This window comes from Nicotiana tabacum, chromosome 16 (assembly GCF_000715075.1).
Source record: "Nicotiana tabacum cultivar K326 chromosome 16, ASM71507v2, whole genome shotgun sequence".
Classification (NCBI taxonomy): Eukaryota; Viridiplantae; Streptophyta; class Magnoliopsida; order Solanales; family Solanaceae; genus Nicotiana; species Nicotiana tabacum.
In genome coordinates, this window is record NC_134095.1 from 49,820,299 (window position 1) to 49,843,020 (window position 22,722).

Consider the following 22,722-nt stretch of genomic DNA (forward strand, 5'->3'; position numbering starts at 1 on the left):
TGGCTTTCAGTTTTAGATGTACAATTGTCTATAGCAGCCTTGCCGGCTTGCCCACTGTATTCTGCATGTATATGTACATATGCCTTGATGGTAGGTTTCCTTCACGTATGTCAATTTCGTAATGCAGCAGATGTTATTCAGATTCATATCTTAGACGCATGCTTAGGGGTGTTTGACAGGTAGGACTCAGGAACCCGTCGCGGCCCATCGGTTTGGGTCGTGACAAAATGCTCCTACTAGAATAAGTCCTAGAAGGACAAAGTATATGATACGCTTAAAGCGTATAGACAAATCAGTTTCAAATAAACTTCTTAATAAAGAACATAAGCAACTGATCAAAATGATCATAATAAGGAGGCAAGTGATGTAGAAAGATCACATGACATAACACTTCATAAAATCTCAAGAGAGATTCAGGTACCTGAAAATATGAATGAAGATATCTTTATGTCATGTCTTTATGAAAAAAATATTGATACTGATAAAATATTTGTTGATGACATCTATGATAGCGCTAAGTATACATGAGGATCTTAAGTCTGTCGAATACAGACACAAAAATATTGGTCAAGTGGAAGAGACACAATTCAAATAGAATTTGTTTCATATGAAAGACATATAGTTTTGTCTATGATGTTCAAACACTTGAAAACATAAAGTCAATGGTACGTGCAATCAGTTTTCGATATCTTATTTGGGTGGAGTTTGATCTTTTGCTGCTCTCATTGACTACAGAGGCATGCAAGAGAAAGCTCTGAACAATTATTCAATGATTGAAGAGGCTTTGACAAGACCTCAGCATTCTCGCTTATGTTATTAAGACTCACTTGTCTTCCGGCTAGCATGACATGAAAACTTTATATGCATATAAAGTTTATTTAAATGGCTTATATGACTTAACTTATATGACAACCTTTGAAGGATTCAAAACGCTTAAAGCATATACAATTCTTGATTCTGAAGTACCACATTTTAAGTGCAATTTGTGCACATATGTATCTTGCTATAACTATAAGCATGATAATATGATAGCGAGAATTTCTATGGAGATATTGAAAATGTCATTCCACGTCATTATATGAAGACATTACATATCTATCAAGAATGATGATTTCAAAGTGCAATATATTCATTCAAGTTAATATGACTGATTTGTTCATCAAATCTCTACCAACGATCTTTTGAAGATGGTATACAAGATTGGAATGAACATGTTCAAGGATGTGAATTGATGCTCTCATCAGAGGGAGTTAATACGCGTTGTACTCTTTTTTCCTTACAAGGTTTTGTCCTACTGGGTTTTTCTTGCAAGTTTTTTAACGAGACAACCAAAAGGCGTATTATAGATATGTGTACTCTTTTTCCATCTCTAAATTTTTTTCCCACTGGCTTTTATTTTAGTTAAGGTTTTAACGAGGCACATTATCTGTTGAATAGACACTCAAGGAGCAGTGTTATAAATAGAATTCTATTTAAGGTGAATGTCTATATTCTAGAGAGATTCTAGGGTTTGTTACTTGGTGGCTAAGTCAATTTTCTCCCTATAAATGGGGGTTCTATTCCATTTTAATTCATTTCAAATCAATAAGAATTTTCTCTCTACTTTTCTTTGCAATACTCTTTTCTTCTTCTATTGTTTTATAATATTTTCACAATTTTTACTTCAGAACACTTTTAAAAAAAAATTCAAAAACAGCCCAAAACTATATTCATGTCCAAACACAACTCTAATTTTCAAATGTTATTTTCATTTGAAAAAAAAAGAAGGGAAAAGGGCTATGTATGTCCCTATACTATTCCACGTTTCTCTGTACGGATACGTGGCACATTTTTAGATCCCCAGACCCTTTTTCTTTTCCCAACCCAGATCCATACCCGAAAACGTCCTAAACCCATATATCAATGTTTGTATTGCGAATTTGCGAGGGAGCAAGTGCGTTTGATTTATTATCTCGTTCTCGTCCTAAAAAGATTTCAAATCTCGTTATTTGCTTAACTGAAGAAAAAAGGAATGCCATCTGAATGAATGAAGGTTCTTTGGACGTGGAGAAAACCAAGACGACGCCCATTTTCTAGAAAATTCCCAAAACTCTTTCTCCCCGTGAAATCATGGCTTCACGCAACAAGAAAAATGGCGATTCTAGTATTAGTAACTTGGGATCAAAGAACGGAGTTGAAGAAACCCTAGACCACATCAGCCAGTTGCCGGACGCAATCCTGGTACAAATTCTCTCTCGTTTGCCGACGGAAGACGCCGTGGCATCGTGTGTTCTTTCAAAGAGGTGGCGTTATCTCTGGACTTCAATTTATAACTTCCTTTTCGTTGCTAGAAATTATAAGAAAGCAGAAAACTTCAGGCACTTTGTGGACCACGTTGTGACTCATTCCACTTGTTCCAAAATCAAAAAATTCCAACTCGATTTGATGTGCTTCTTTGGATGGGTTTTAGATTTGTAAATCAGCCAATGGCTCAGCTTTGCTGTGGAAAGAAAAGTGGAAAATCTTGTTTTCTACTCACCTGTTGATCTTACTTCCGTATTGCCTCTATCTATCTACAGTAGTTCGTCATTGATTGCATTGGAATTGACCCGCTGGGTGTTCGATAAAAGATGGGTTATAGTTTGGAACTCTCTAAAGAGCCTAAACCTGCACTTGATAGGGTTAGACGATGACAACATTGTGAACTTACTGTCAGGTTGTCCTGCTTTGGAAACGTTGGAGTTGAGATTATTCAGAGGTTTTCATCGTCTTGAAATTACTTCTTCAAATTTAAAGAAACTAATATTGGCAGGCTATCTGAACTTGCGTGATGACGGAATTATGGAGTCTTTGGAAATTATTGCCCCACATCTTCAGCATTTGGAGATTTCAGGAGATCTTGGACATTTCATGTGTAGGCGAGTAAATGTCTCCTCTTTGGTTACTGCTAGCCTCACTTTTGAGATTACGTGTATCGCTATGTTTGAAGACACTTGTGGTGATTATCATCAAGTTTCCAGAAACCTTGTTATGGACTATCTTGAAAAATTAAGTCATGTGACTCAGCTAAGAATTGGAAGTTGGTTAGCAGAGGTTTGTTTTTATGTCAAAAGACCTTATTCTCTATTTGATTTTGATTAGCAAAGTATTGCAGAATGTAAACCTGAGAAAGGGAAGAACCTTCAGAATCTCATACAATTATGAACTTTTTTATACATGAAATTTTTAGTGAAAATAGTTTTTTTTGGTGAATAATTGAATGGAATCCTATCTACTTTCTGAAGTTGGATATTCCTTAAAGTGGTTAGATGGTTAGATTTGTCATAACACTACCTTTTTGTTGTCGATTACTTTTCCTATTGTTGCTTCTTTCTCTATCCTTTACTAATTCATTGGGATTATTTCTCCAGGTTGTGTTCATGTTGCAACTTGATGGATTGCCACTTCCAGAATTGAGATGCAAATGTCTAACGCTAGAGATGAATGTCTCACCTCTTTTGGAGACACTAAACATACACTTGGGAGTTGAGGTCGATATTTCTCTCAATTTGTGCTCTTCTACTCACATGCGATGACTTTGAAGTTTTAACTTTTTAACAACCCCCCCCCCCCCCCCCCAAACACACACACACACAAAAAAAAAGAGTGTAAGTGTTTTTAAGGAGAATGCAAATAAAACATTAATTATCATTAAGAATCTTTTGTCACACTATAAAGCTGTAAATTGATTGGTCAGGGTAATTGCTTTCTATCTGGTAAACGAGCTCAAGAAAGTAAAAGGATCGGTGACCAAACTTAACTGCTTGGTTTATGTACTGCTTGAGTATTTCTGATATGAATTCGATATTGTGATCATTTACTGAGAACAAAGGTTCAAGATTTGTGGTTTTTGAAAATTGTTCCTTTATAGGACAATGCTACTGTGCAATCATTTTATTTTATCTTCTGTTCAATGTTCCCATTAAGCTATAGACCTGCATTTGGTTCTGATTATATTTTTTGTTCCAGTTGATTAATTACCACTGTGGATTTGAGCTAAGCTATTTTGACAAAGGAGTAAATATCAATTTGCAGAATTGGATATCGAACATCGTGTTTCCCAGTCTTAAGAATGTTAAGATTGTTGGCTGCGGTGAGGAATGTTCGAACAACTGATATAATCTAAGCTTTTCGAACTTTCAAAATTTCTACTAAAGAATGCAGTACTTTTGGAGAAGTTTGTTATCGTAGCAAAGAGAAGAAGATGCTGCTATTGTTCAAAGCTCTGTGTCTTCCGATATTTTTGTCAACTTGCTAAGAAATTGTTAGACAGCCCAAGATCATCTAAGAATTTTGTGATTACTTACGAAGAGGCTGCTTAGCGGGACTAGACTGGAAGTGGTTTTGTATTGGAATACTAGAAATGTTACCTTATATTGTTTCTTTTGATTTACTGCAGATGTAACTTTGAACTTGTGGCATACCAAATGTTGTGGATGCTTGAATTCTCACGAAGCCTTTGTTTGTTGCACTCTAAACATTGCATATGTACTTGGAATTTTCATTCAACTTTTTTCTGGAACTGTTAAGATCGGCAAACCTACAAGGAACATGTTTTCTGATAATTAAGCTCATGAAATGCTGTATTTTGCTTCCTTTGCCTATAGCATCAAGATTCTATAACAGGGAAAAGGTTCTCTTTTCGGCCTTTTTCTTGGAAAGAGGAGTTTCTACTTTTTTATTTTTCATTTGGATAATTTTGGAAATCTCCTAGGGACAGTGGCATACGATGGATAATAGGCTCACCCCTATACCCTTCTCTACTCAAGTACCAGACTTTTGTCTGCAGCACAGTTAATCTAATGATCCATACACCTTGCGAAACATTGATTGATATGTGCTCTGTTATTTGCACATTAGCTGTTCTAGCCAGATCGTTAGAGGAGCTATAATTTCATCTTCTAGTTTTTTTATTTTCTTCCACTATTTTTTCTGAGATATTCACGCTCCTGCAAAGCCAATTGCCTGAGGAAGTGGGTACTGATTTTACTTCTGCTGATAAACTTATCTATTGGGACAAGGTCACCAAAGCGAGGTATATCTTATTTAAATCAAAGCCCATTTTCTGTAGAAGAATTGTTGATTTGAAACTTCTAAAGAAAAATGGGTGTTTTGACAGAGTGTATGAGAGTGTCAATTCTCATTTTAAGAATATGAATTTGGTACAAGAGAAAAGAAAATGGATCAAGAAAGTTGATTCAGAATCAGTGCCTACAGCCTATCATGTTCCATCACTTGATGAACAATTTACTGAGATGTTAATCCAAGAGAACTTTAAGCCATTTTGATTTGTCGTAGCACTATCTTTTTGTTGTGGACTACTTTTCCTTTGTTGTTGCTTCATTCTCTATACTTCACTAACTTCATTTGAATTATTTCACCAGGTCATGTTCATTTTGCAAGTCATCCCCAAGAAAGGGAGCTTCAAGTACCTGAGGTCGATTATACAAGCGATGGAGATATTGACGAGGATGTTACGCACCATATAGGAGTGGGGTGGATGAAATGGAGGCTAGCGTCTGGTGTCCTGTGGGACACGAAGGTGCCTCTGGAACTTAAAGGAAAGCTTTATAGAGCGGTGGTTAGGCCGACTATGTTGTATGGTGCAGAGTGTTGGCCAGCCAAAAATTCTCATACCCAGAAGATGAAAGTTGCAAAGATGAGAATGCTGAGATGGATGTGCGGGCACACTAGGCTGGATAAGATTAGGAATGAAGATATTCGGGTGAAGGTGGACGTAGCTCCCACAGAAGACAAGATGCGGGAAGCTAGGCTTAGATGGTTCGGGCACGTGAGGAGGAGAAGCCTGGATGCACCGGTAAGGAGGTGTGAACGGCTGACCTTGACGGGTATGAGAAGAGGTAGAGGGCGGCCTAAGAAATATTGGGAAGAGATGATCAGGCAGGACATGGTGTAGATGCAGATTTTCGAGGACATGGCCCTTGATAGGAAGTGGTGGAGTCGAGCATTAGGGTTGTAGGTTAGGAGATAGGAGACTAGTATGATAGTGTTTTGTTTTAGGCTGCTAGTGGCTGCAGTTATGTTCTTAATACTTCATTAGGGTCGTAGGCTAGGCTGTAGTATGTTTAGTGACCCTTTGTGTACATATTATTCCCTTGGGTCTGTAGTACTGTGCCTTTGTTATTGCTTAGTGTTATTACTTTGCTCTTTATTTTCTGGTTATTGCGTTGCTGGTGTTATCTTTCTGGATTCCTTTGCTGTTACTGATACACTGTCTCTTTCTTTCTTGTGTCGAGGGTCCATCGGAAACAGTCTCTCTACTCCTCCGGATTAGGGGTAAGGTCTGCGTACATACTACCCTCGCCAGACCCCACCTATGGAATCTCATCGGGTTGTTCATTTTGCAACTCGGAGGAATACCGCTTCCGGTATTGAGATGCAAATGTCTAACACCAAAGATGCATGGAACAAACAATACTTTGTATGGAATAGCTAGCCTTTTGGGGGCGGCGCCTCTTTTGGAGACACTGAATATACACTTGGGAGAGAGGTCATTACTTCTATCAATGTATGCTCTTCCTTTTACATCCAATTTTATACTTTGAAGTTTTAAACCCCCCCCCCTTCCCCCCCAAAAAAATACGGAAGTGATTTTAAGGAGAATGCAAATAAAGCATTAATATCATTAAGAATATTTTGTCACTGTATGGCTAAAAATTAATGAATTGTCAAGAAGTCTCCTGTTATTGCCTAACTCTCCTGTTACGAAATTATCCACAATTACATGAATCATTGTTCAAGAGAACTCTAATGAATTTTCAAGAAGTTTTTCAATTTGATCCCTCTAAATAGTCTTCGGACACAATGAATACTAATACAAGATGAATTTAATTAAAAATATGTTTAGAAGTTCCCCAAATTTCTGTGTTAATTTGTTTAGTAATGTAAAAAGATGGGGGATTTAATTTATTTATTTAAGAGGACAAAAGAATGGGAAAAAGCAACGGAACAGGAAACGTGTGAACGCCCCTTCGGTAGAGAAGGGAAAAAACCACCGGAAAATATTCCAAAACCCTAAAGCCTTTCTGCACCAAAATCCTATGGCTCCCGACTAACATACTCCATCGTCAAAGAAACAGAAAGTGAGAGCCCCCGGAGCTGAAAAAACAAATAGAAAAAAAAAAGAAGAGAGTCGCCGGAGTTGAAGAAACCCTAGACGACCGAATCGGTCAGTTGCCAGACTCACTCCTCATTCAAATTCTCTCTTCTGCCAACTAAGGATGCCTTCACTACATGTGTTCTCTCGAAAAGGTGGCAGTATCTATGGACTTCAGTTGATCACTTCATTTTCAGGTGTGAAAAGGAATCGCAAGCAGAAAACTTCATTTCCTTTGTGGATTATGCATTAGCTCATTCTACTTGTTCCAAAATAAAAAAATTCCAACTGAATTTCACTTACCTGTCTCAATACGAGTCCCCATGGCTTCCTAAGGCTGTTAAAAGAAAGTTCCCAATCAGCCGATGGCTTAGTACCGCAGTTGAAAAACATGTCGAAGATGTTGTATTGTGGTCAGATTGCAGTGAGAAAGATAACATCGACTTGCCTCAGTCTATCTGCATTTGTTCCTCATTGATAACATTGTATCTGAGCTGCTGTTTTTTTGATGAAAAATTTGTCATAGAGTGGAAGTCTCTAAAGAGCCTAAAGTTGAAATATATTACGTTAGATGATGCTGATATTGTGAACATACTGTCAGGTTCTCCTGCTTTGGAAACTCTGGAATTTTCTAATGTCGAGGGTTTCCGTCGACTGGAAATTAATTCTTCAAACTTAAAGAGACTCAAGTTCAAAGAATATTGGTTGCCAAATGATGGCGAATGATCATTCTCTGGAAATTGTTGCTCCGTATATTCAGCATTTGGAGATCTCCAAAAATCTGGATGATCTCAAGTGTCGGCTAGTAAATGTAGCCTCCGTGGTCAGTGCTAGGCTTACTTTCCGAATTACTTGTTCAGAATATTCTAGTGACAGTTGTCCTGATGATCATCAAGTTATTAAGACACTAGTCCAAGAATATTTTCAAAAGTTGAGTTGCGCAACGGAGTTAACAATCGGAACTTGGTTCATGGAGGTTTGTATTTAAGTCAAAAGAACTTTATTTCCTTTATTTGATTATAGATATCATAAAGAGAATAGCATTTAGAATATAATACAATTTAGAACTTTTACACATTTTCTGATAGTAGAGACTTCCCCTAGGGCAGTGACGCACGGTTGGAAAGTCAGTGGATAATGGGTCCACCGCTCTACCCTTCTCCGGTTAAATACCAAGCTTTTGCCCAAGAACTTTTACACATTATTATACAAAGGCTACTGGTTTAAGTACAAAACTCTTGTGACTTTTTGCAATTGCAATCTTTCTGTTCACTTTCTAAAGTGGTGTATTTCTTTTATTATTCAGCTAATGTGTTATATTTGTCATACCATTATGTGTTCACTTTGTTTCTCTATCCTTTACTAGTTTCATTGGGATTACTGCATCAGGTCATGTTGACGTTTGAAGGGGGGCTGCTGCTTCCAGAATTGAAATGCAAATGTCTAACTTTAGATTTGCATATCACAAAGTTTTATTCCTATGGAGCAGCTATCCTGTTGCAAGCCTCGCCTCATGTGGAGACACTTAACATAACTATGGCAACTATTGATGTAACTTCCTGCAACTTTTTGCTCATCTTTTTTTTCACATTCATTATATGAAGTTTTAACGTCCCCCTTCCCCACGCTGAATGGTTTTCTTAAGGAGATGTAAATATATCCTTAATCATCAGTAAGAAACGTTTTTCACTAGAAAATATCATTTTAATATGACTAGTTTTGTGGTTAATGGGCTCTGATGGGAAAAAGATTGCTGGCAAACACAACTTCTTTCATTCTTAGCTTGGTTCACCTATTCCAAGAGTCATCCTAGAGGAACAGTTGTCATAATCATTTGCCCAGAACCATTAAAGATTGGTCGGTTCGGAAATTGTTCTGTACCAGACACTTCTACTGTGAAATCATTGTATTGTGACTTTCGTGCAATAAGATTTTCATTTGACTTTAACACATGTATTTGATCTTGACTATATTCTTTCTCTAGTTGGATTTTTCCCGATGCAAAGTTGAGTTAGGATATTTGGCAAAAGGAGGCGATATTCATTTGCTGTCGAGCTTTGGGTTTCCCAATCTCAAGAATGTTAAGGTTGTCAGTTCTTCAGGGACGTGTTTGCAGGGGCATCTTGTATGGGATTATGATGAACTTTTCAAACTTTCAGAATTTATACTACAGAATGCAATGGGTCTGGAAAAGTTCGTTCTCATATCAAGAAGAAGAATGTGCAAGAGATGCTCAATGAACTGTGCGTCTCAATATTTATTTCGATTGGCTGAGAAATTGGTAGGTTGCCCAAGGTCCTCTGCAAATTCTATGATTATTTGCCAGGAAGGAGCTTTCCATGACTAGATGAAAAGTAGTTTTCAGTTGCAGTATACCAGAAATGTTACCTTATATTTAGTTTTGATTTACTGCTGGTAATTTCTTGAACTTTTCTATGTAACTGATAACTATTTGTTCCTGTTATCTTGCCCTTATGACATGCCAAATGTTATCGTTGCTTGGTTTCTGATGAAGCTTTTTTTGTTGCATTCAAGATGTTATGTATGTGTTTCAGAATTTCTAGGCAGGCACAAGTTTTTCTGCAGGCAGCTTTCATGGAGTATGCTTTATGCCCTCGTCTCCATTCTCTAAAGCCGAAAAGCATATTGCACAGTTAAGTGAACTTTAGTCAGAATACCCCCATAATCTTCTTCTTCTGAAACAAATCTAAACCTCTTCTTGTTTAATATTTCCTTGTTGTAATTTGTTATATATCTATATGAGCTCCTGGCAACAATAGTAGCCACTAGCCAGTATCGTGAACCTTAATTTTTGAACAAGTCATTAATAAAACAAACGGAATGTAATCCGTCGAAAATAGAGAAACATCTAACCAGCAGAGATGCTTTTTTCATTTGAGGTACTAATAAGCAGAAGAGATGTCATATATTATACTCACAGTCATTGTTCAAAGTCAGTATTTTAACCTCTTTGAAGTCGGTCCGCCATGGAATTGATGATAAGGGTTTTGGTACTCGCAAGTATCTCGAATGAATATATGAGGATCTTGTTAGAAAGTTTTATGCAATATTAAAGGTATCAGAGGATGGAGTTTTTGAAATTTCGATTCAGGTTAGAAGATTGGTCATTGATGAGGAAAAGTTTGATGAAGTCATTGCAACCAAGCTTGTTAGGGATTCTGTGTTCTTCAAAAATGTTTGGCCAAAAGATTGCAGAGTTTAGTTTGATATATAGGTTAGAACTCAACTTAGTGAGGTTGTCAAGAAACTGGAAAATAGAATGAATGCACATGTAACGTCGTTTGAACAGAGTGTTGCTGCTTGAAAATTATTTTGGTGTGTGAGAAGGATCTGTGATTACAAAGTTAAATTTTGATGGAAAAGTTGCTGGGAAAATTAGATCCAATTGAAAGCAAGTGCGGAATTGGTCTGGCCAACTTGTAGAGAGCTCCCTCTGAAGAAGAGCATGTTAAAGGGCAGCCCGGTGCACAAGGCATCTCGTGTTTATGTAGGATTCGGGAAGGGCCACACCTCATGGGATGTGATGTAGACGATTTACTCTAAATTCTAATGCAAACATTAATGGTTGCTTCCACTACTCGAACTCGTGACCTATAGATCCCATGGAGACAACTTTACTATTGCAACAAGAGAGGAGTCTGTTATGTGAAGGATTTCATGTGTTCGAAAAAGAATCTCGGGTCCTCTAGAATGAAAACATTTTAAGCAAATTAATTCCCCAATGTTTATACAGCGCGATGGTGCAGGTGCATTTGATGTATCATCTCGGTTTCCATAGGAAAAAAGGGCTCAAAATTCTTTACAAATTGAATACAAGAAAGTGAACCGGTAAAAATCTCTTACAGTATGTTTTATTTTTAAATATAAAAATAAAGAAATTTAACATAAAATTCAAAAAGAATTTATCACGGGTCACAAATCTAATTGACATCTTTTGTACTAAAGACATATTTTGATGTTGTTCATTAGTACTTAATAGGAAAAAATGCCATGAATAAAAGGATTGTTTAACTTGTGAAAAGCTATACTGAAATTACAATATGGAGAATTTAATATGGCGATTAAATATTATTTAGGTTATATCTTTTAGTGATATGTTTAGTACATTGGACTAAGAATAATAGCCTGTTTGGCCAAGTTTATTTTTGGCCAAAAGTGTTTATTTTTGGCCAAAAACACTTTTGGCCTCAATTTGAGGTGTTTGGCCAAGCTTCTGGAAGGAAAAAAGTGCTTTTAAGGAGAAGCAGAAGCAATTTTGGAGAAACAGAAAAAAGTAGCTTCTTTCCAAAAGCACTTTTGAGAAAAATACACTTAGAAGCAGTTTTTTAAAGCTTGGTCAAACACTAATTGTTGTTCAGAAGTGTTTTTCAAACTAATTAGTCAAACACAAACTACTTCTCACCAAAAGTACTTTTGAGAAAAGCACTTCTCAAAATAAGCTGATTTTTGCAGCTTGGCCAAACGGGCTATAAGATAGACGAAATATAAATATAAAACAAGATTTAAAATAGATAACTTTGAATAAACTTTTACATTCAATTTCGACATTACCTTTTTAAAAGACTTTGTAAGAAAACTTCAGAGACGGATAAATGTATTTATTATATTGTTATTTTATTTCGAGAATAGTAATCTCATATATAATTTATATGATATAATTCGATATCATATATAGTCAATCCTCTTTATAGCATGTTAATTTGTTTCGGTACTTTTTAACTGCTATAATGAAGTGTTATTATAAAGGACATACATTATAATATAACATGAAAATTGGCTCGCAAGGATTAGCTGAGTTGGTGATGATTTCCCTCACCACCAACCTCCTTCGTCAGAGTTGCGACAGGGTTACCCGGTGCATATCGAAAGTTTTCCGTTGGAATTTTTCAAAAGAGATTATTACATATAGAGATATGTTAAATTCGGAGAAAGAACTGAGAAGGGCCCAATAGAAAACGCCACCCCCTCTAAAAGACAAATTTAAAAGGAAAAGAAACCAAAAGAAATAAAGATGATGAGAGCAACTTTTTAGGAAATTGCCCAAAACACTCTCCTCTTGAAATCATGGCTACACGCCGTTCCAGCAGAAATGGAGTTTTTAGTAGTACCAGCAGCAGTAGTAGTAGTCATTTGACAGATTCAGTGATGAAGAAACCCTAGATCGTCTCAGTCAGTTGCCGGACGCAATCCTTGTACAAATTCTCTCTCTTTTGCCCACCAAAGATGCCGTGCCATCATGTCTTCTCTCAAAAAGGTGGCGTTATCTCTGGCATTCAAAATATAACTTCCTTTTCGAAAATTTTTATTACAAGGAACCAGAAAACTTCAAATCCTTTGTGGAGAACGTTTTGACTCATTCCACTTGTTCCAAAATCAAAAAATTCAAACTCGATTTAGATTACATCTATATAACGAACTTTGAATCGGAAATCAACCGATGGATTAGCTTTGCTGTGGAAAGAAAAGTGGAAGATCTTGTATTGTGTACCCTTGAGGAAGGACTCACTTACCAATTGCCTCTATTTATCTATACTAGTTCGTCACTGATTACATTGGAGTTGTGCTATTGTGTGTTTGATAAAGGACTACTCATAGCTTGGAACTCACTAAAGAGCCCAAAGCTGGATGTAATAAGGTTAGACGATGACGATATGGTGAAATTACTGTCAAGTTGTCCTGCGCTGGAAACCTTGGAGTTGTCATGCTTCCAGGGTTTTCGTCGTCTTGAAATTACGTCTCCAAATTTAAAGAGACTAGTATTAGATGGTGGCGGAGGATTCGATTCTTTGGAAATTGTTGCTCCACATCTTCAACATTTAGAGATTTCAGGAGTTCGTGGATATCTCAAGCGTAGGCTAGTAAATGTTTCCTCTTTGGTTACTGCCAGCCTCACTTTTAGCATTATCTGTATCACTGTGGATGACGAGAGTTATATTGGGGAAGAGGAAAAGGAAGATGATGTTGAGGAAGACAATTGTCCTGATTATCATCAAGCTTTCAGAAACCTTGTTGTGGACTATCTTGAAAAGTTGAGTCATGTGACTCAGCTCAAAATTGGAAGTTGGTTAGCAGATGTTTGTTTTTATGTCAAACGACCTTATTTGACATTTTATTTTTACAAGAGAATTGCAGGATGTAAATTATGAGAAGAGCCTTCAGAATGAATATAATTATTCCGTGAAAAAAGAATTTTTGGTTAACTAACTGAAAGAATTTTTTATAATGCATACAGAATGATTTCGTCTTTGCCTTTTTGTGAGTTGTGACCTTTCATGATCTTCCTATCTACTTTCTGAATTTTGATATTTCTTTATTGACAATAGATTATTTTAGGAACTAACCTTTTCTACATCGTTGTTCCTTAAGTGGTTAGATTTGTTATGGCATTGTCTTTTCGCTGTGGATCACTTTCCTTTGTTGTTGATTCATTCTGTATGCTCTACTATCTTCATTTGGATTATTTCTCCAGGTCGTTTTCATGTTGCAACTCGAAGGAGTTCCACTTCCAGAATTGAGATGCAAATGTCTAACGCTAGAGATGCCTATAACAAAGAATACTTTGTATGGAGTAGTTAGCCTATTGCGGACCTCGCCTCTTTTGGAGACATTGAACATAAACTTGGGAGTTGGGGTAATTTATGGTTTTCTTTTTACATCCATCTTCTACTTAGAAGTTTAACTTTAATCCACCCACCCACCCACCCCCACCCCAAAAAAATAATTAATTGGTCAGAGCAGTTGCTTTCTATCTGGAAAGGAAAAGGATTGGTGACCAACTGAACGTCTTTTAACTTCGTTTATGTACTGCTTGAGTATTTCTGATAGGAATTAGCTATCTGAGAACTGTTCAAGGTTCGTGGGTTTTGGAAATTGTTCCTTTATCAGATACTACTACTGTGAAATCATTTTATTTTATCTCTTGTGGAATATTCCCATTAGGCTATAGACCTGCATTCGGTCCTAATTATATTCTTTATTCCAGTTTGCTGATTATTACCACTGCGAACTTGAACGAAGCTATTTTGCCAAAGGAGATAATATCAATTTGCGGAGTTGGATTTCAAACATTGTGTTTCCCAATCTCAAGACTGTTAAGATTGACGGCTGCAGGGATGAATGTTCGAAGGAGTGGTCCAAAGCTGGTGATAAGCTTTTCGTACTCTCGAAGTTTCTTCTAAAGAATGCAGTGGCTTTGAAGAAGTTTGTTATCGTAACAAAGAGAAAAATATGCGGGTTATGTTATGAGAGTTGTGTCCCCCAATATTTATCACGATTGGTTAAGAATTTGTTAGACAGCCAAAGATCATCTATGACCTTTGTGATTATTTACCAAGACTCTGCTCAGGATGACTAGAGTGGAAGTGGGTTTGTTTCGGCATACTAGAAATGTCACCTTATATCATAGCTTTTAGTTTACTGCTGCTGTAATTTTGAACTTGTGGCATACCAAATATGGAGGATGCTTGGTTTCTCATGAAGCTGTTGTTTGTTCCGCTCTAGACATTGCATATGCACTAGTAATTTTCTTGCAACTTTTATGTTCTTGCAAGTGTCAAGATCGGCATACCTACAAGCCACATGTTTTCTGTATAATTAGGCTCATGAAAAAGCTGTGTGTTGCTTCCTTTGTTAAAAGCATCAGGACTCTATAACTGGGGAAAGCTTCTCTTTTTGGCTTTTTTGTTTGAGAGAAATGTCCGACTGTTTGTTTACGGTATTAACGAGGAAGAAACAACCAAATGGAAACAACAACTAACTATGGCTCTTGGCCGAGGACAACGCCCTAGGCGTAGGGGAGATTGGAGCAACAGGGAATAAGCAATAATCTGTAGCCATTGTATTTGAGGCTTAAGTGCTGTTGAATGCTTTTACTTGAGTTTGTGCTCATAATAAAGACTGTTTACTTACACCTAATTGCTTGATTTCCCTGAATCTTCATTCCTCAGGCAGATTGAGTGTCTTGAACAACTTACTAGGGGTTGCAATGATTGTGGACTGATGGACACACAGATTTCTTGATAAATGCCCTGCGGAAGAGCTTGAGGAGGACTTATATACTTCATTATGTTCTTACTATTAATAGACACGACTTCTCCGCTACAGGTGTGACTTCGTTTCTTTTCATCAAACACCATGGATCCAACTTTACCAGCAGGTATCCAAACGCTTCTTCAGTAATTCTTTGCATTTTCAATATAACAGGTTATAATAGCATAATTTCCCGAGATGTGATCTCAAAGCCAATACAAGTAAATCATTTGGGAGGTCACAGATAGGCAGAAGTACTAGGCCATAGAACCTTAAAACCCCAATAGGGAAAGACGAGCTAGGCATCTATTGAGTAAATCTAAATCGCTCATTTAAAACTTTATACAAACAAAAAAGAGGTTAAAATGTCTACTGAAATCCACCTGAATATAGCAGATTTTCTAATATACTGTCCATCGCGACATGTAAATAAATCCTGCAAACTTGGAGGTAGATAACCCCAATAATGGCCACCTACATAATTCGAGCAACATTGTACGAGAAATTGAGTACTAGTGCTAGTTTTCCATTAGGTTACTTGTAGGATGCTGCAATTTTAAAGATGAAGGCTTACCACATGACTGTAGTTTGTTAAGGTCTGATTTCTAGAACAACTTTCCTTGCCTGATGCTAATAAAGCTAATTTTGCATTTTTCTTGTGATAGAAACTTTAGGATGAGGACATTTGAGTGAAGCTACTGTTAGTCTCTTTGTTGTGGCTTTCTTATGGTTTCTGGTGCCTGGAGTCAAAAGTTAGCTTGTTGAAATGTTAGTTTCTTTCAGGAATATTTCACAAGGATAACAGAACGTAAAAAGAGTTATAATCATCTCTTATTTGGATGTGATCTGAGGCGAATAAAGGATTATTTGAATGTGGTAGAAAAAGGCCTAGATTGAATGATTTTGTCAGCATTGCTGATGGTTCTTGAAGACTTAATGTTTTGTTTCTATTTCAGGGCAGCTACTAATTATGCTAAGGCCAAATATATAAACGGTTCCTTTTAAGCTGTTCACAACGATTAGATAGATACTCCTCAACCGAACCCATTACCAAATAGACACTTCTTCTCGACTGAAGTGCGACCTCACGGATTACTCTTTTACCATTAGACCAAAGTCCTAGGAGCAGACATCCTACGGTTTGTTTAAGCAAACCGTTGTGTTTGAGGCTTAGAATGCTGTTGAATGCTTTAGAATGAGCACTTGTGTCCAAGAAGCATGATATTAGTCAAGTATGCGAGAAGATTAGTAGCTTAAAGAAGACAATATTTGTTGTGTGAAAGGATCAGAATAACGGGGTTACAAAGTTGAATTCTGATGGGCAGAGTTGCTGAAGAAATAGATCAGATAGAGAATCAGGTGCAAAATCGATTCGACCTACTTGGGGCCTTTTTATTGAAGGTTCCAGGGAGAATCTGGTTGATAATGGTTAACTGAATCCTCTATAAAGTTATACTTGATTATTGAATAGGTAACCTTGCTTAACTATAGAATATAGATCCCTTGTACAGTATTTAGTTTTTGCTTGCTTATATTTTCTGGTCTTTTGGTGGCTATTTAAAGTCACTAACTGTGGTGAATTTTCTCGCAACTTTTGTTTCCCTGGAATTGTCAAGAGCCAAGATGGGCAAACCTACTAGCCACATGTTTTTTGCTAGTCATTAGACTCATGAAATGCTGTATTTTGGTTCCTTTGTCAATACCATTAAGATTACATAATAGGGAGACTCTGTTCTCTTGTTTGGCTTTGTCTTGCAAGGAAGAGGCCCCCTGCTGGTTGGTTAGCAAATGTACCATAAATAAGATGCATTATCACCACCATCCAAATAAATTACTGTTAGTTTCTTTGTTGTGATTTTCTTATGGCTGCTGGTAATTACTCCATCCGTCCAAATTTACTTGTCCAGTATTGATTTGGCACACCCATGGAGGAATAATAATAATAATAAGATAATTTTACTATATTACCTCTATTTATTATAAGTCAACTAAATATTTGAAATCATTAAACATACTTAAGCAGCCGACTAATAATTCCTTGAAGTTCCAACCCCAATAATACTGTGCTGTATTCCCTACAAAAAATTAGAGCAACAAATTTCATCCATTTTCATCTTAATGGAGAGACGTTCCTGATGCCATTTACTATTAGCTATTGCAAAATCAACTTTGACTAATATAACTTCATAATGTTGGGAAATGAGTTAGAAAATGGTAAAAGGGTAAAACATGTATAAAATGGTAAATTATTGGTTTTTCAAATTAGTGAGACAAATAAAAGTGAACATGGACAAGTAAATTTGAATGGAGGGAGTATGTTAAATTGCACCTTTTAAGGGAATTCTTACCTCATCTTTCCTTTAAAATCAATCTTTCTGCAGTCATAAGGGCTGATTCTTTTCAAGAATCTGATGCGTAAGATTTTCAACCCAAGTAGATGCGAACTGGTATTTAGAATTTTCAAGCCTATTTTCACTATTTGAAGAAGGAATATTTAAATAAAAACAATTTATATGTATTTCATAATTAAACTGAAGGATTAAAAGAAAATCTGATTGCTCCATATCCTAGTACATTGTGCAGGAGACAACAGAGGCCGCAATCTTAAAAAGTGTAATTTCATCAGACATTCCAGTCAAAATTCCAAGGGAGTGTATTCAATTTCGTTGCCTATCTCTCTTAGTGACTAAAGTTTGCAACACTTAAATTAATCATGTCAACAAAATTTAAACTAAAACCAAGACATACGCTACTCTATTTGATCCATCTAAATAGTCTTCATAGAGCTCGTTTGGATGGCTTTAAAAGTGATTTTTCAGTAGAAGTAGCTTTTAAGTCAAAAAATAATAAATTGGGGTTACCCAGTTTATTGCTTTTGGCTTGTTTTAAGCTGTTTTTAATTTATTTTAAGCAGTTTTTAACTTTGTCAAACACCTTAATAGTCTTCGGACAAAATTCCTATCACCATATTTAATTAGTTAGTTGGTTCCCAACTTGATATTATAAACATTTTATAGTTCCAAGTATGTTTATCACCTAGATTTTGGAGGCAGATAAATTAGAAACTATGTACTTGAGGGTTGAGAAGTATTTCCTCCGGTTCACTTTCATTAATTTTTTTTGCTTGTTTTCGCACCTATTATGAAATTCACCTTTTATCATTAATTTTAATAATTAAATATATTAACCTTAATTTGTTCACTTGAAAAAATACAACAAATACTTCTAGGCTCTTTATTCCAATGGCAACTTTGAAAAAAAAAAGTTAATTCCTTCCTGATATCTGAAAAAATCAAATATTGTGAATCACAAAAAAGGTCAAAAATTAATTAAAGTGAACCGGAGGAAACATTATGCTATGGGTGTTTAATGAGCCGGGGTCGGACATGGCTAAGTTCGGGGGGGGGGGGTGTAAGGGGTTGAGCTGGCTAGCTTCAAAATTTTGATTAACTGGACCGGTCTAAACCTGTAAAGTTAATTCACTGTTGAACCGGTTAACCGGACCGGTCCAACGGCTATTTCAGTTTTTTTTTTAAAATTAACTTGACCGTTGGCAACGATCAGCTTCCAATTTGACCGTTGCCCAACGGATATTTTGCAAGAATAGCCCTTTTTGGGCATTTATTTTTTAAAAAAAATAACACTTTTTGTAATTAGTAATTTAGCACTTTGAGAAACTATAAATACACCATCCCTCTTCTTCATTTCTTCACTCATCTCTCATTTTTCAAACTCAAAATCTCAATTGTCATTCTCTCATTCTTCACCTAAATTGCAATCAATTATTTGGCTCTCATTTTTTTAGAATTTAATTTATGTTATTATTTGAAGTTTGATGTTTGAACTTTAAAAAATTGACGTTTCTTCGTGATAATATTGGAGTTGTGAAATTCAATTTTAAATATTCAAGACTTCAAAAATCATCAAGTGTTCAATTTATCAAGGAATTCGGTGCATTCCCTCCGACTCTTTCTCTTATTTACTATTTTATTTACATATTTAATTTTTGTTAGTAGTTAAATTTTCACGATATGTTTAATGCTGCAAAAAGAGTTTGTAATAAGGTTGTTAATCGGGGTAATCGGGGAAAATCGAAAAAGAGGTACTACTTCAACTTCTAGTTTAAATGACTTTACACATGTTTCTGAAACATCACTTAATAATAATATAGATTATGAACAATTACAGGAAGATTTCGGTATAGAAGATAATGAATTAGAAATTAAAGATGAGACATCACTTATATCTAGTAGTGTTGGAGTTGGTAGCAGGGTGGTGGTCTTGGCGCTAGTAGTAGACCACATGTGGCCCCGCCTAGTGATTAGAGAAGGAGAAGTAAAGTTTGAAAATATTTTGAGGAAATAGAGAATTCTGATAGAGTTAGATACAAAATTTGTAAAGATGATTTTAAACATAAGGCTAGAGGAAGTTTAAGGGGGAATGAGACACTTAGTAAACATCTAAGAATTACTCATCCTATAGAATGAGCTCTGATTTAGATAAAAATTAAGGAACTCTAAACCTTAGTACTGGAGGACTTATGAAATATGATAAAATGAAAGATCGTGAGGAGTTAGCAAATATTATTGCTTTGGGTTGTCTACTTTTTTCTTTTGCTTCTTCATCATATCTTATTATGTATATTCAAAAGATTTATAATCTTTTATTTAAAGATATCCCTAGAAGTACTTGTAAGTCTGATATCTTTAGACTTCATGGATAATATCAGACATACATACGTTATTTGTTTGACCACCTTCCTTGTGGAGTTTCTCTAACTTCTGATATTGACCATGTTGTTAATGGAAATAATTATTTGACAATTACATGTTATTGGATAGATAATAATTATTGTATGCAAAAATATATTATCGCTTTTAAATATGACGAAGATCAAAGTCATACTGCTATTTTTATAAGTACTACTACTTGTGAATTGTTGAATTTTATAATCTCGATAAAAAAATATTATGTATGTCTTTTGATAGTGTTTCTAACAATAATTCCCCTATTTCAATATTAAGACTGCATTTGAAACCACTGCTTAACGAAATTTTTCGTGTAGGGGTGCATGTCATGTTTATAATTTAATTATTAAAAGTGGACTTGATTTATTTTCAACTGAGATTACTCATGTTAGAAGAGCGGATGTTATTATTCAAGGAAATAATATACAATCTAAAATTAAGGAATTTAAGACTAAGTGTACCAAGCATAACCTTAACCCCAGGTTCATGTCAGATGAAATTATTACTAGATGGAATTATACATACTTATTTTTTAAAAATGTTGCTACAAATATAGATTGCCGATAACTGAAGTTGCTAATGCGCATGGTACTGATCCAAACCGTATGTTAACAACTAATACTTGGGAGGTCATTAATGATGTTGTTAAATTTTTACATAAATTTTATACAGCTACTGTTGAGTTTTCTGGAGCATATTACCCTACTGTTACTATGGCTTTAGTACATATAACTGAAATTTCTTTTCTACTCTCTGAATTTAAGAAGAAAGAAATATATAAGCGTGCTGTTAAAAAAATATAAGCAAAATTCAAAAAATATTTCTTTCCAATTCCTCTGATTTACTTAATTGGTGTTGTTTTAAATCCTTCTATTAAGATGTCTAATTGTCACCAATTAATTAATGCTTTATATACTTATATGGAGATTGGACCAACTAAAATCCCAGATATATATTGTTGTATGAACAAGCTAAATGATTATTTACAACACTTATATAATTATTATGCAAATATAATTGATTATGTTGCTATTAATATAGACAATGTTAATCTCACTATGCATTGTACCACTTCTACTGCATCTACTACTATGGATGAAGATGAAGGCCTTGATGGTTATAATATTTGGTCTACATTTACTTCCACTCAAACCAGTAGCAGGAACATTGATGAACTTCAATTCTAGTTGCAAAAGCAAATAGAGCCTCGCACAAAGGAATTTTCACTGTTGGGATGGTGGCATGAGAATGAAAAGCAATTTCCTGTACTTTCCTCTATGGCTCGGGACGTGTTGAATGTGCCAATTTCAACTGTTGCATCAGAGAGTGCATTTAGTCAAGCAAGACAACAACTAGGAGGCATCCGTCACTCATTGAGAAACAATGCTTTGAAAGTTTTAGTATGTTTCAGAGATGGATTAGATCGGAACGAAGAAATCAGGGATATAAAGATGTTGATAAACCAGAAGACGAGGAACTTGGAGATATATTAACCATGGTAACCCATTTGAATTTAACATTCCAGAAGATGGCCAAGAAGTTCATATTTATTATGTAGAACTTACTAAGGCAATGTAAAACCTTTGAAGTTCTGAATTTATATTTAATAATTAAACTTTGAATTTACTCTTTTTTCGTTAATTTAGTTGTTGTTAAATGTAAACTTTAATTTGCAAGTTTGAAATAAAAAAAGAACTTACAAATTATAAGTGCAATTTTTTCCATCTTCATTATGTTATATTATCTTAAATTCTTAATGAAATATTCAAATATAAGGATTTTAAAGCCTTTGCATCCTTTATTCAATCACTCTTTTTATAAGGTTGTTTTTTATTTTATATTTTTACTTTATATTAATATAAATTACGATAGTTATACAAAATGCAAAAAAAAAAAAAAAATTAAATAAACCCGGCATGCCCCCTTAGGCCCGAAACCATTATGGTTCAATATTTCACCGGATGGGCCACGGTCCGTTAAACCCGGTTTGGAAAAATAGGTAACCGGCCTGAATTGGTGATCGTCCGGTCACTTTTTACTGTTAAAATAGCACGGTCTAGCCAGTTTTTGGACTGATCATTCAAAAATAGTCAGTGTTTGCCAAGTCATTGGAAAATAGCCACTATTTTGCTGCAACAGAAACCGGTCCAGCATAATATACTGGAGTTCGGTGCACCTGTGTATGAACTTCCAGCATAATATGCTTGACCGGTATACTTTGCTGGCTCCAGTATAATATACTGGAGACTGGAGCACCGGTGTTCCAAACTCCAGTATATTATGCTGGACCGGTATATTATACTGGAACTCCAGTATAATATGCTGGAGTTTTTTTATTATTTTGAACAGTATTTTCGTTCAAATTTATCTTTACATGAAAAGTGACTAAAACTCGATTACTTTTGAAACTGTGGCTATTTTTGAATGACCATTTGTAAATTTGGCTATTTTTGAATTTCTCCTCTTTTTACTTCACCCGGACCGGCCCGACCCACCCCTCTATCACCTTTATGTAATGATGTTACTTGCAACAAAAATTAGAAGAGAGAAAGTGAGAGAACCGTAAAACAAGGCATAAAAATTACTCCCTCAGTTCCAATTTATGTGAACCTGTTTGACTGGGCACGGAGTTTAAGTAAAAAATGAAGACTTTTGGAATTTGTGGTCCTAAACAAGTTCAAATGGGGTCCAGAGTATTTGTGTGGTTATAAAAGCTTCTCATTAAGGGTAAAGTTGTAACTTTAAGCTAAATTGTTACCAAAATTAGAAAGGGTTCATTTTTTTTTGGAA

The 22,722-nt window shown here is 35.5% G+C and overlaps 2 protein-coding genes across 2 annotated transcripts; both read left to right on the forward strand.

Annotated features, from left to right (window-relative positions):
• The first annotated feature begins 2,109 nt into the window (after positions 1-2,109).
• Positions 2,110-9,649, forward strand: LOC107832501 (F-box/LRR-repeat protein At3g03360-like). Its single transcript, XM_075232082.1, has 7 exons — positions 2,110-2,357; positions 2,463-3,072; positions 3,390-3,509; positions 3,988-6,547; positions 7,737-8,111; positions 8,525-8,686; positions 9,120-9,649. The coding sequence occupies exons 1-4, from the start codon at positions 2,110-2,112 to the stop codon at positions 4,132-4,134; spliced, it is 1,125 nt and encodes a 374-aa protein (XP_075088183.1). The 3' UTR covers positions 4,135-6,547; positions 7,737-8,111; positions 8,525-8,686; positions 9,120-9,649.
• Positions 9,650-12,166: 2,517 nt separating this feature from the next.
• Positions 12,167-14,697, forward strand: LOC107832500 (uncharacterized). Its single transcript, XM_075232786.1, has 3 exons — positions 12,167-13,220; positions 13,626-13,787; positions 14,139-14,697. The coding sequence occupies exons 1-2, from the start codon at positions 12,808-12,810 to the stop codon at positions 13,669-13,671; spliced, it is 459 nt and encodes a 152-aa protein (XP_075088887.1). The 5' UTR covers positions 12,167-12,807; the 3' UTR covers positions 13,672-13,787; positions 14,139-14,697.
• The last annotated feature ends 8,025 nt before the right edge of the window (positions 14,698-22,722 follow it).

Excerpts from the sequence above, each read along its gene's own strand:
- LOC107832501 (XM_075232082.1), top strand. The coding sequence starts at position 2,110 with ATGGCTTCACGCAACAAGAAAAATGGCGATTCTAGTATTAGTAACTTG. Across the intron at positions 3,073-3,389 it reads TTGGAAGTTGGTTAGCAGAG|GTTGTGTTCATGTTGCAACT; the intron begins GTTTGTTTTTAT and ends TTATTTCTCCAG. Across the intron at positions 3,510-3,987 it reads ACATACACTTGGGAGTTGAG|TTGATTAATTACCACTGTGG; the intron begins GTCGATATTTCT and ends TTTTTGTTCCAG.
- LOC107832500 (XM_075232786.1), top strand. The coding sequence starts at position 12,808 with ATGGTGAAATTACTGTCAAGTTGTCCTGCGCTGGAAACCTTGGAGTTG. Across the intron at positions 13,221-13,625 it reads CAGCTCAAAATTGGAAGTTG|GTCGTTTTCATGTTGCAACT; the intron begins GTTAGCAGATGT and ends TTATTTCTCCAG.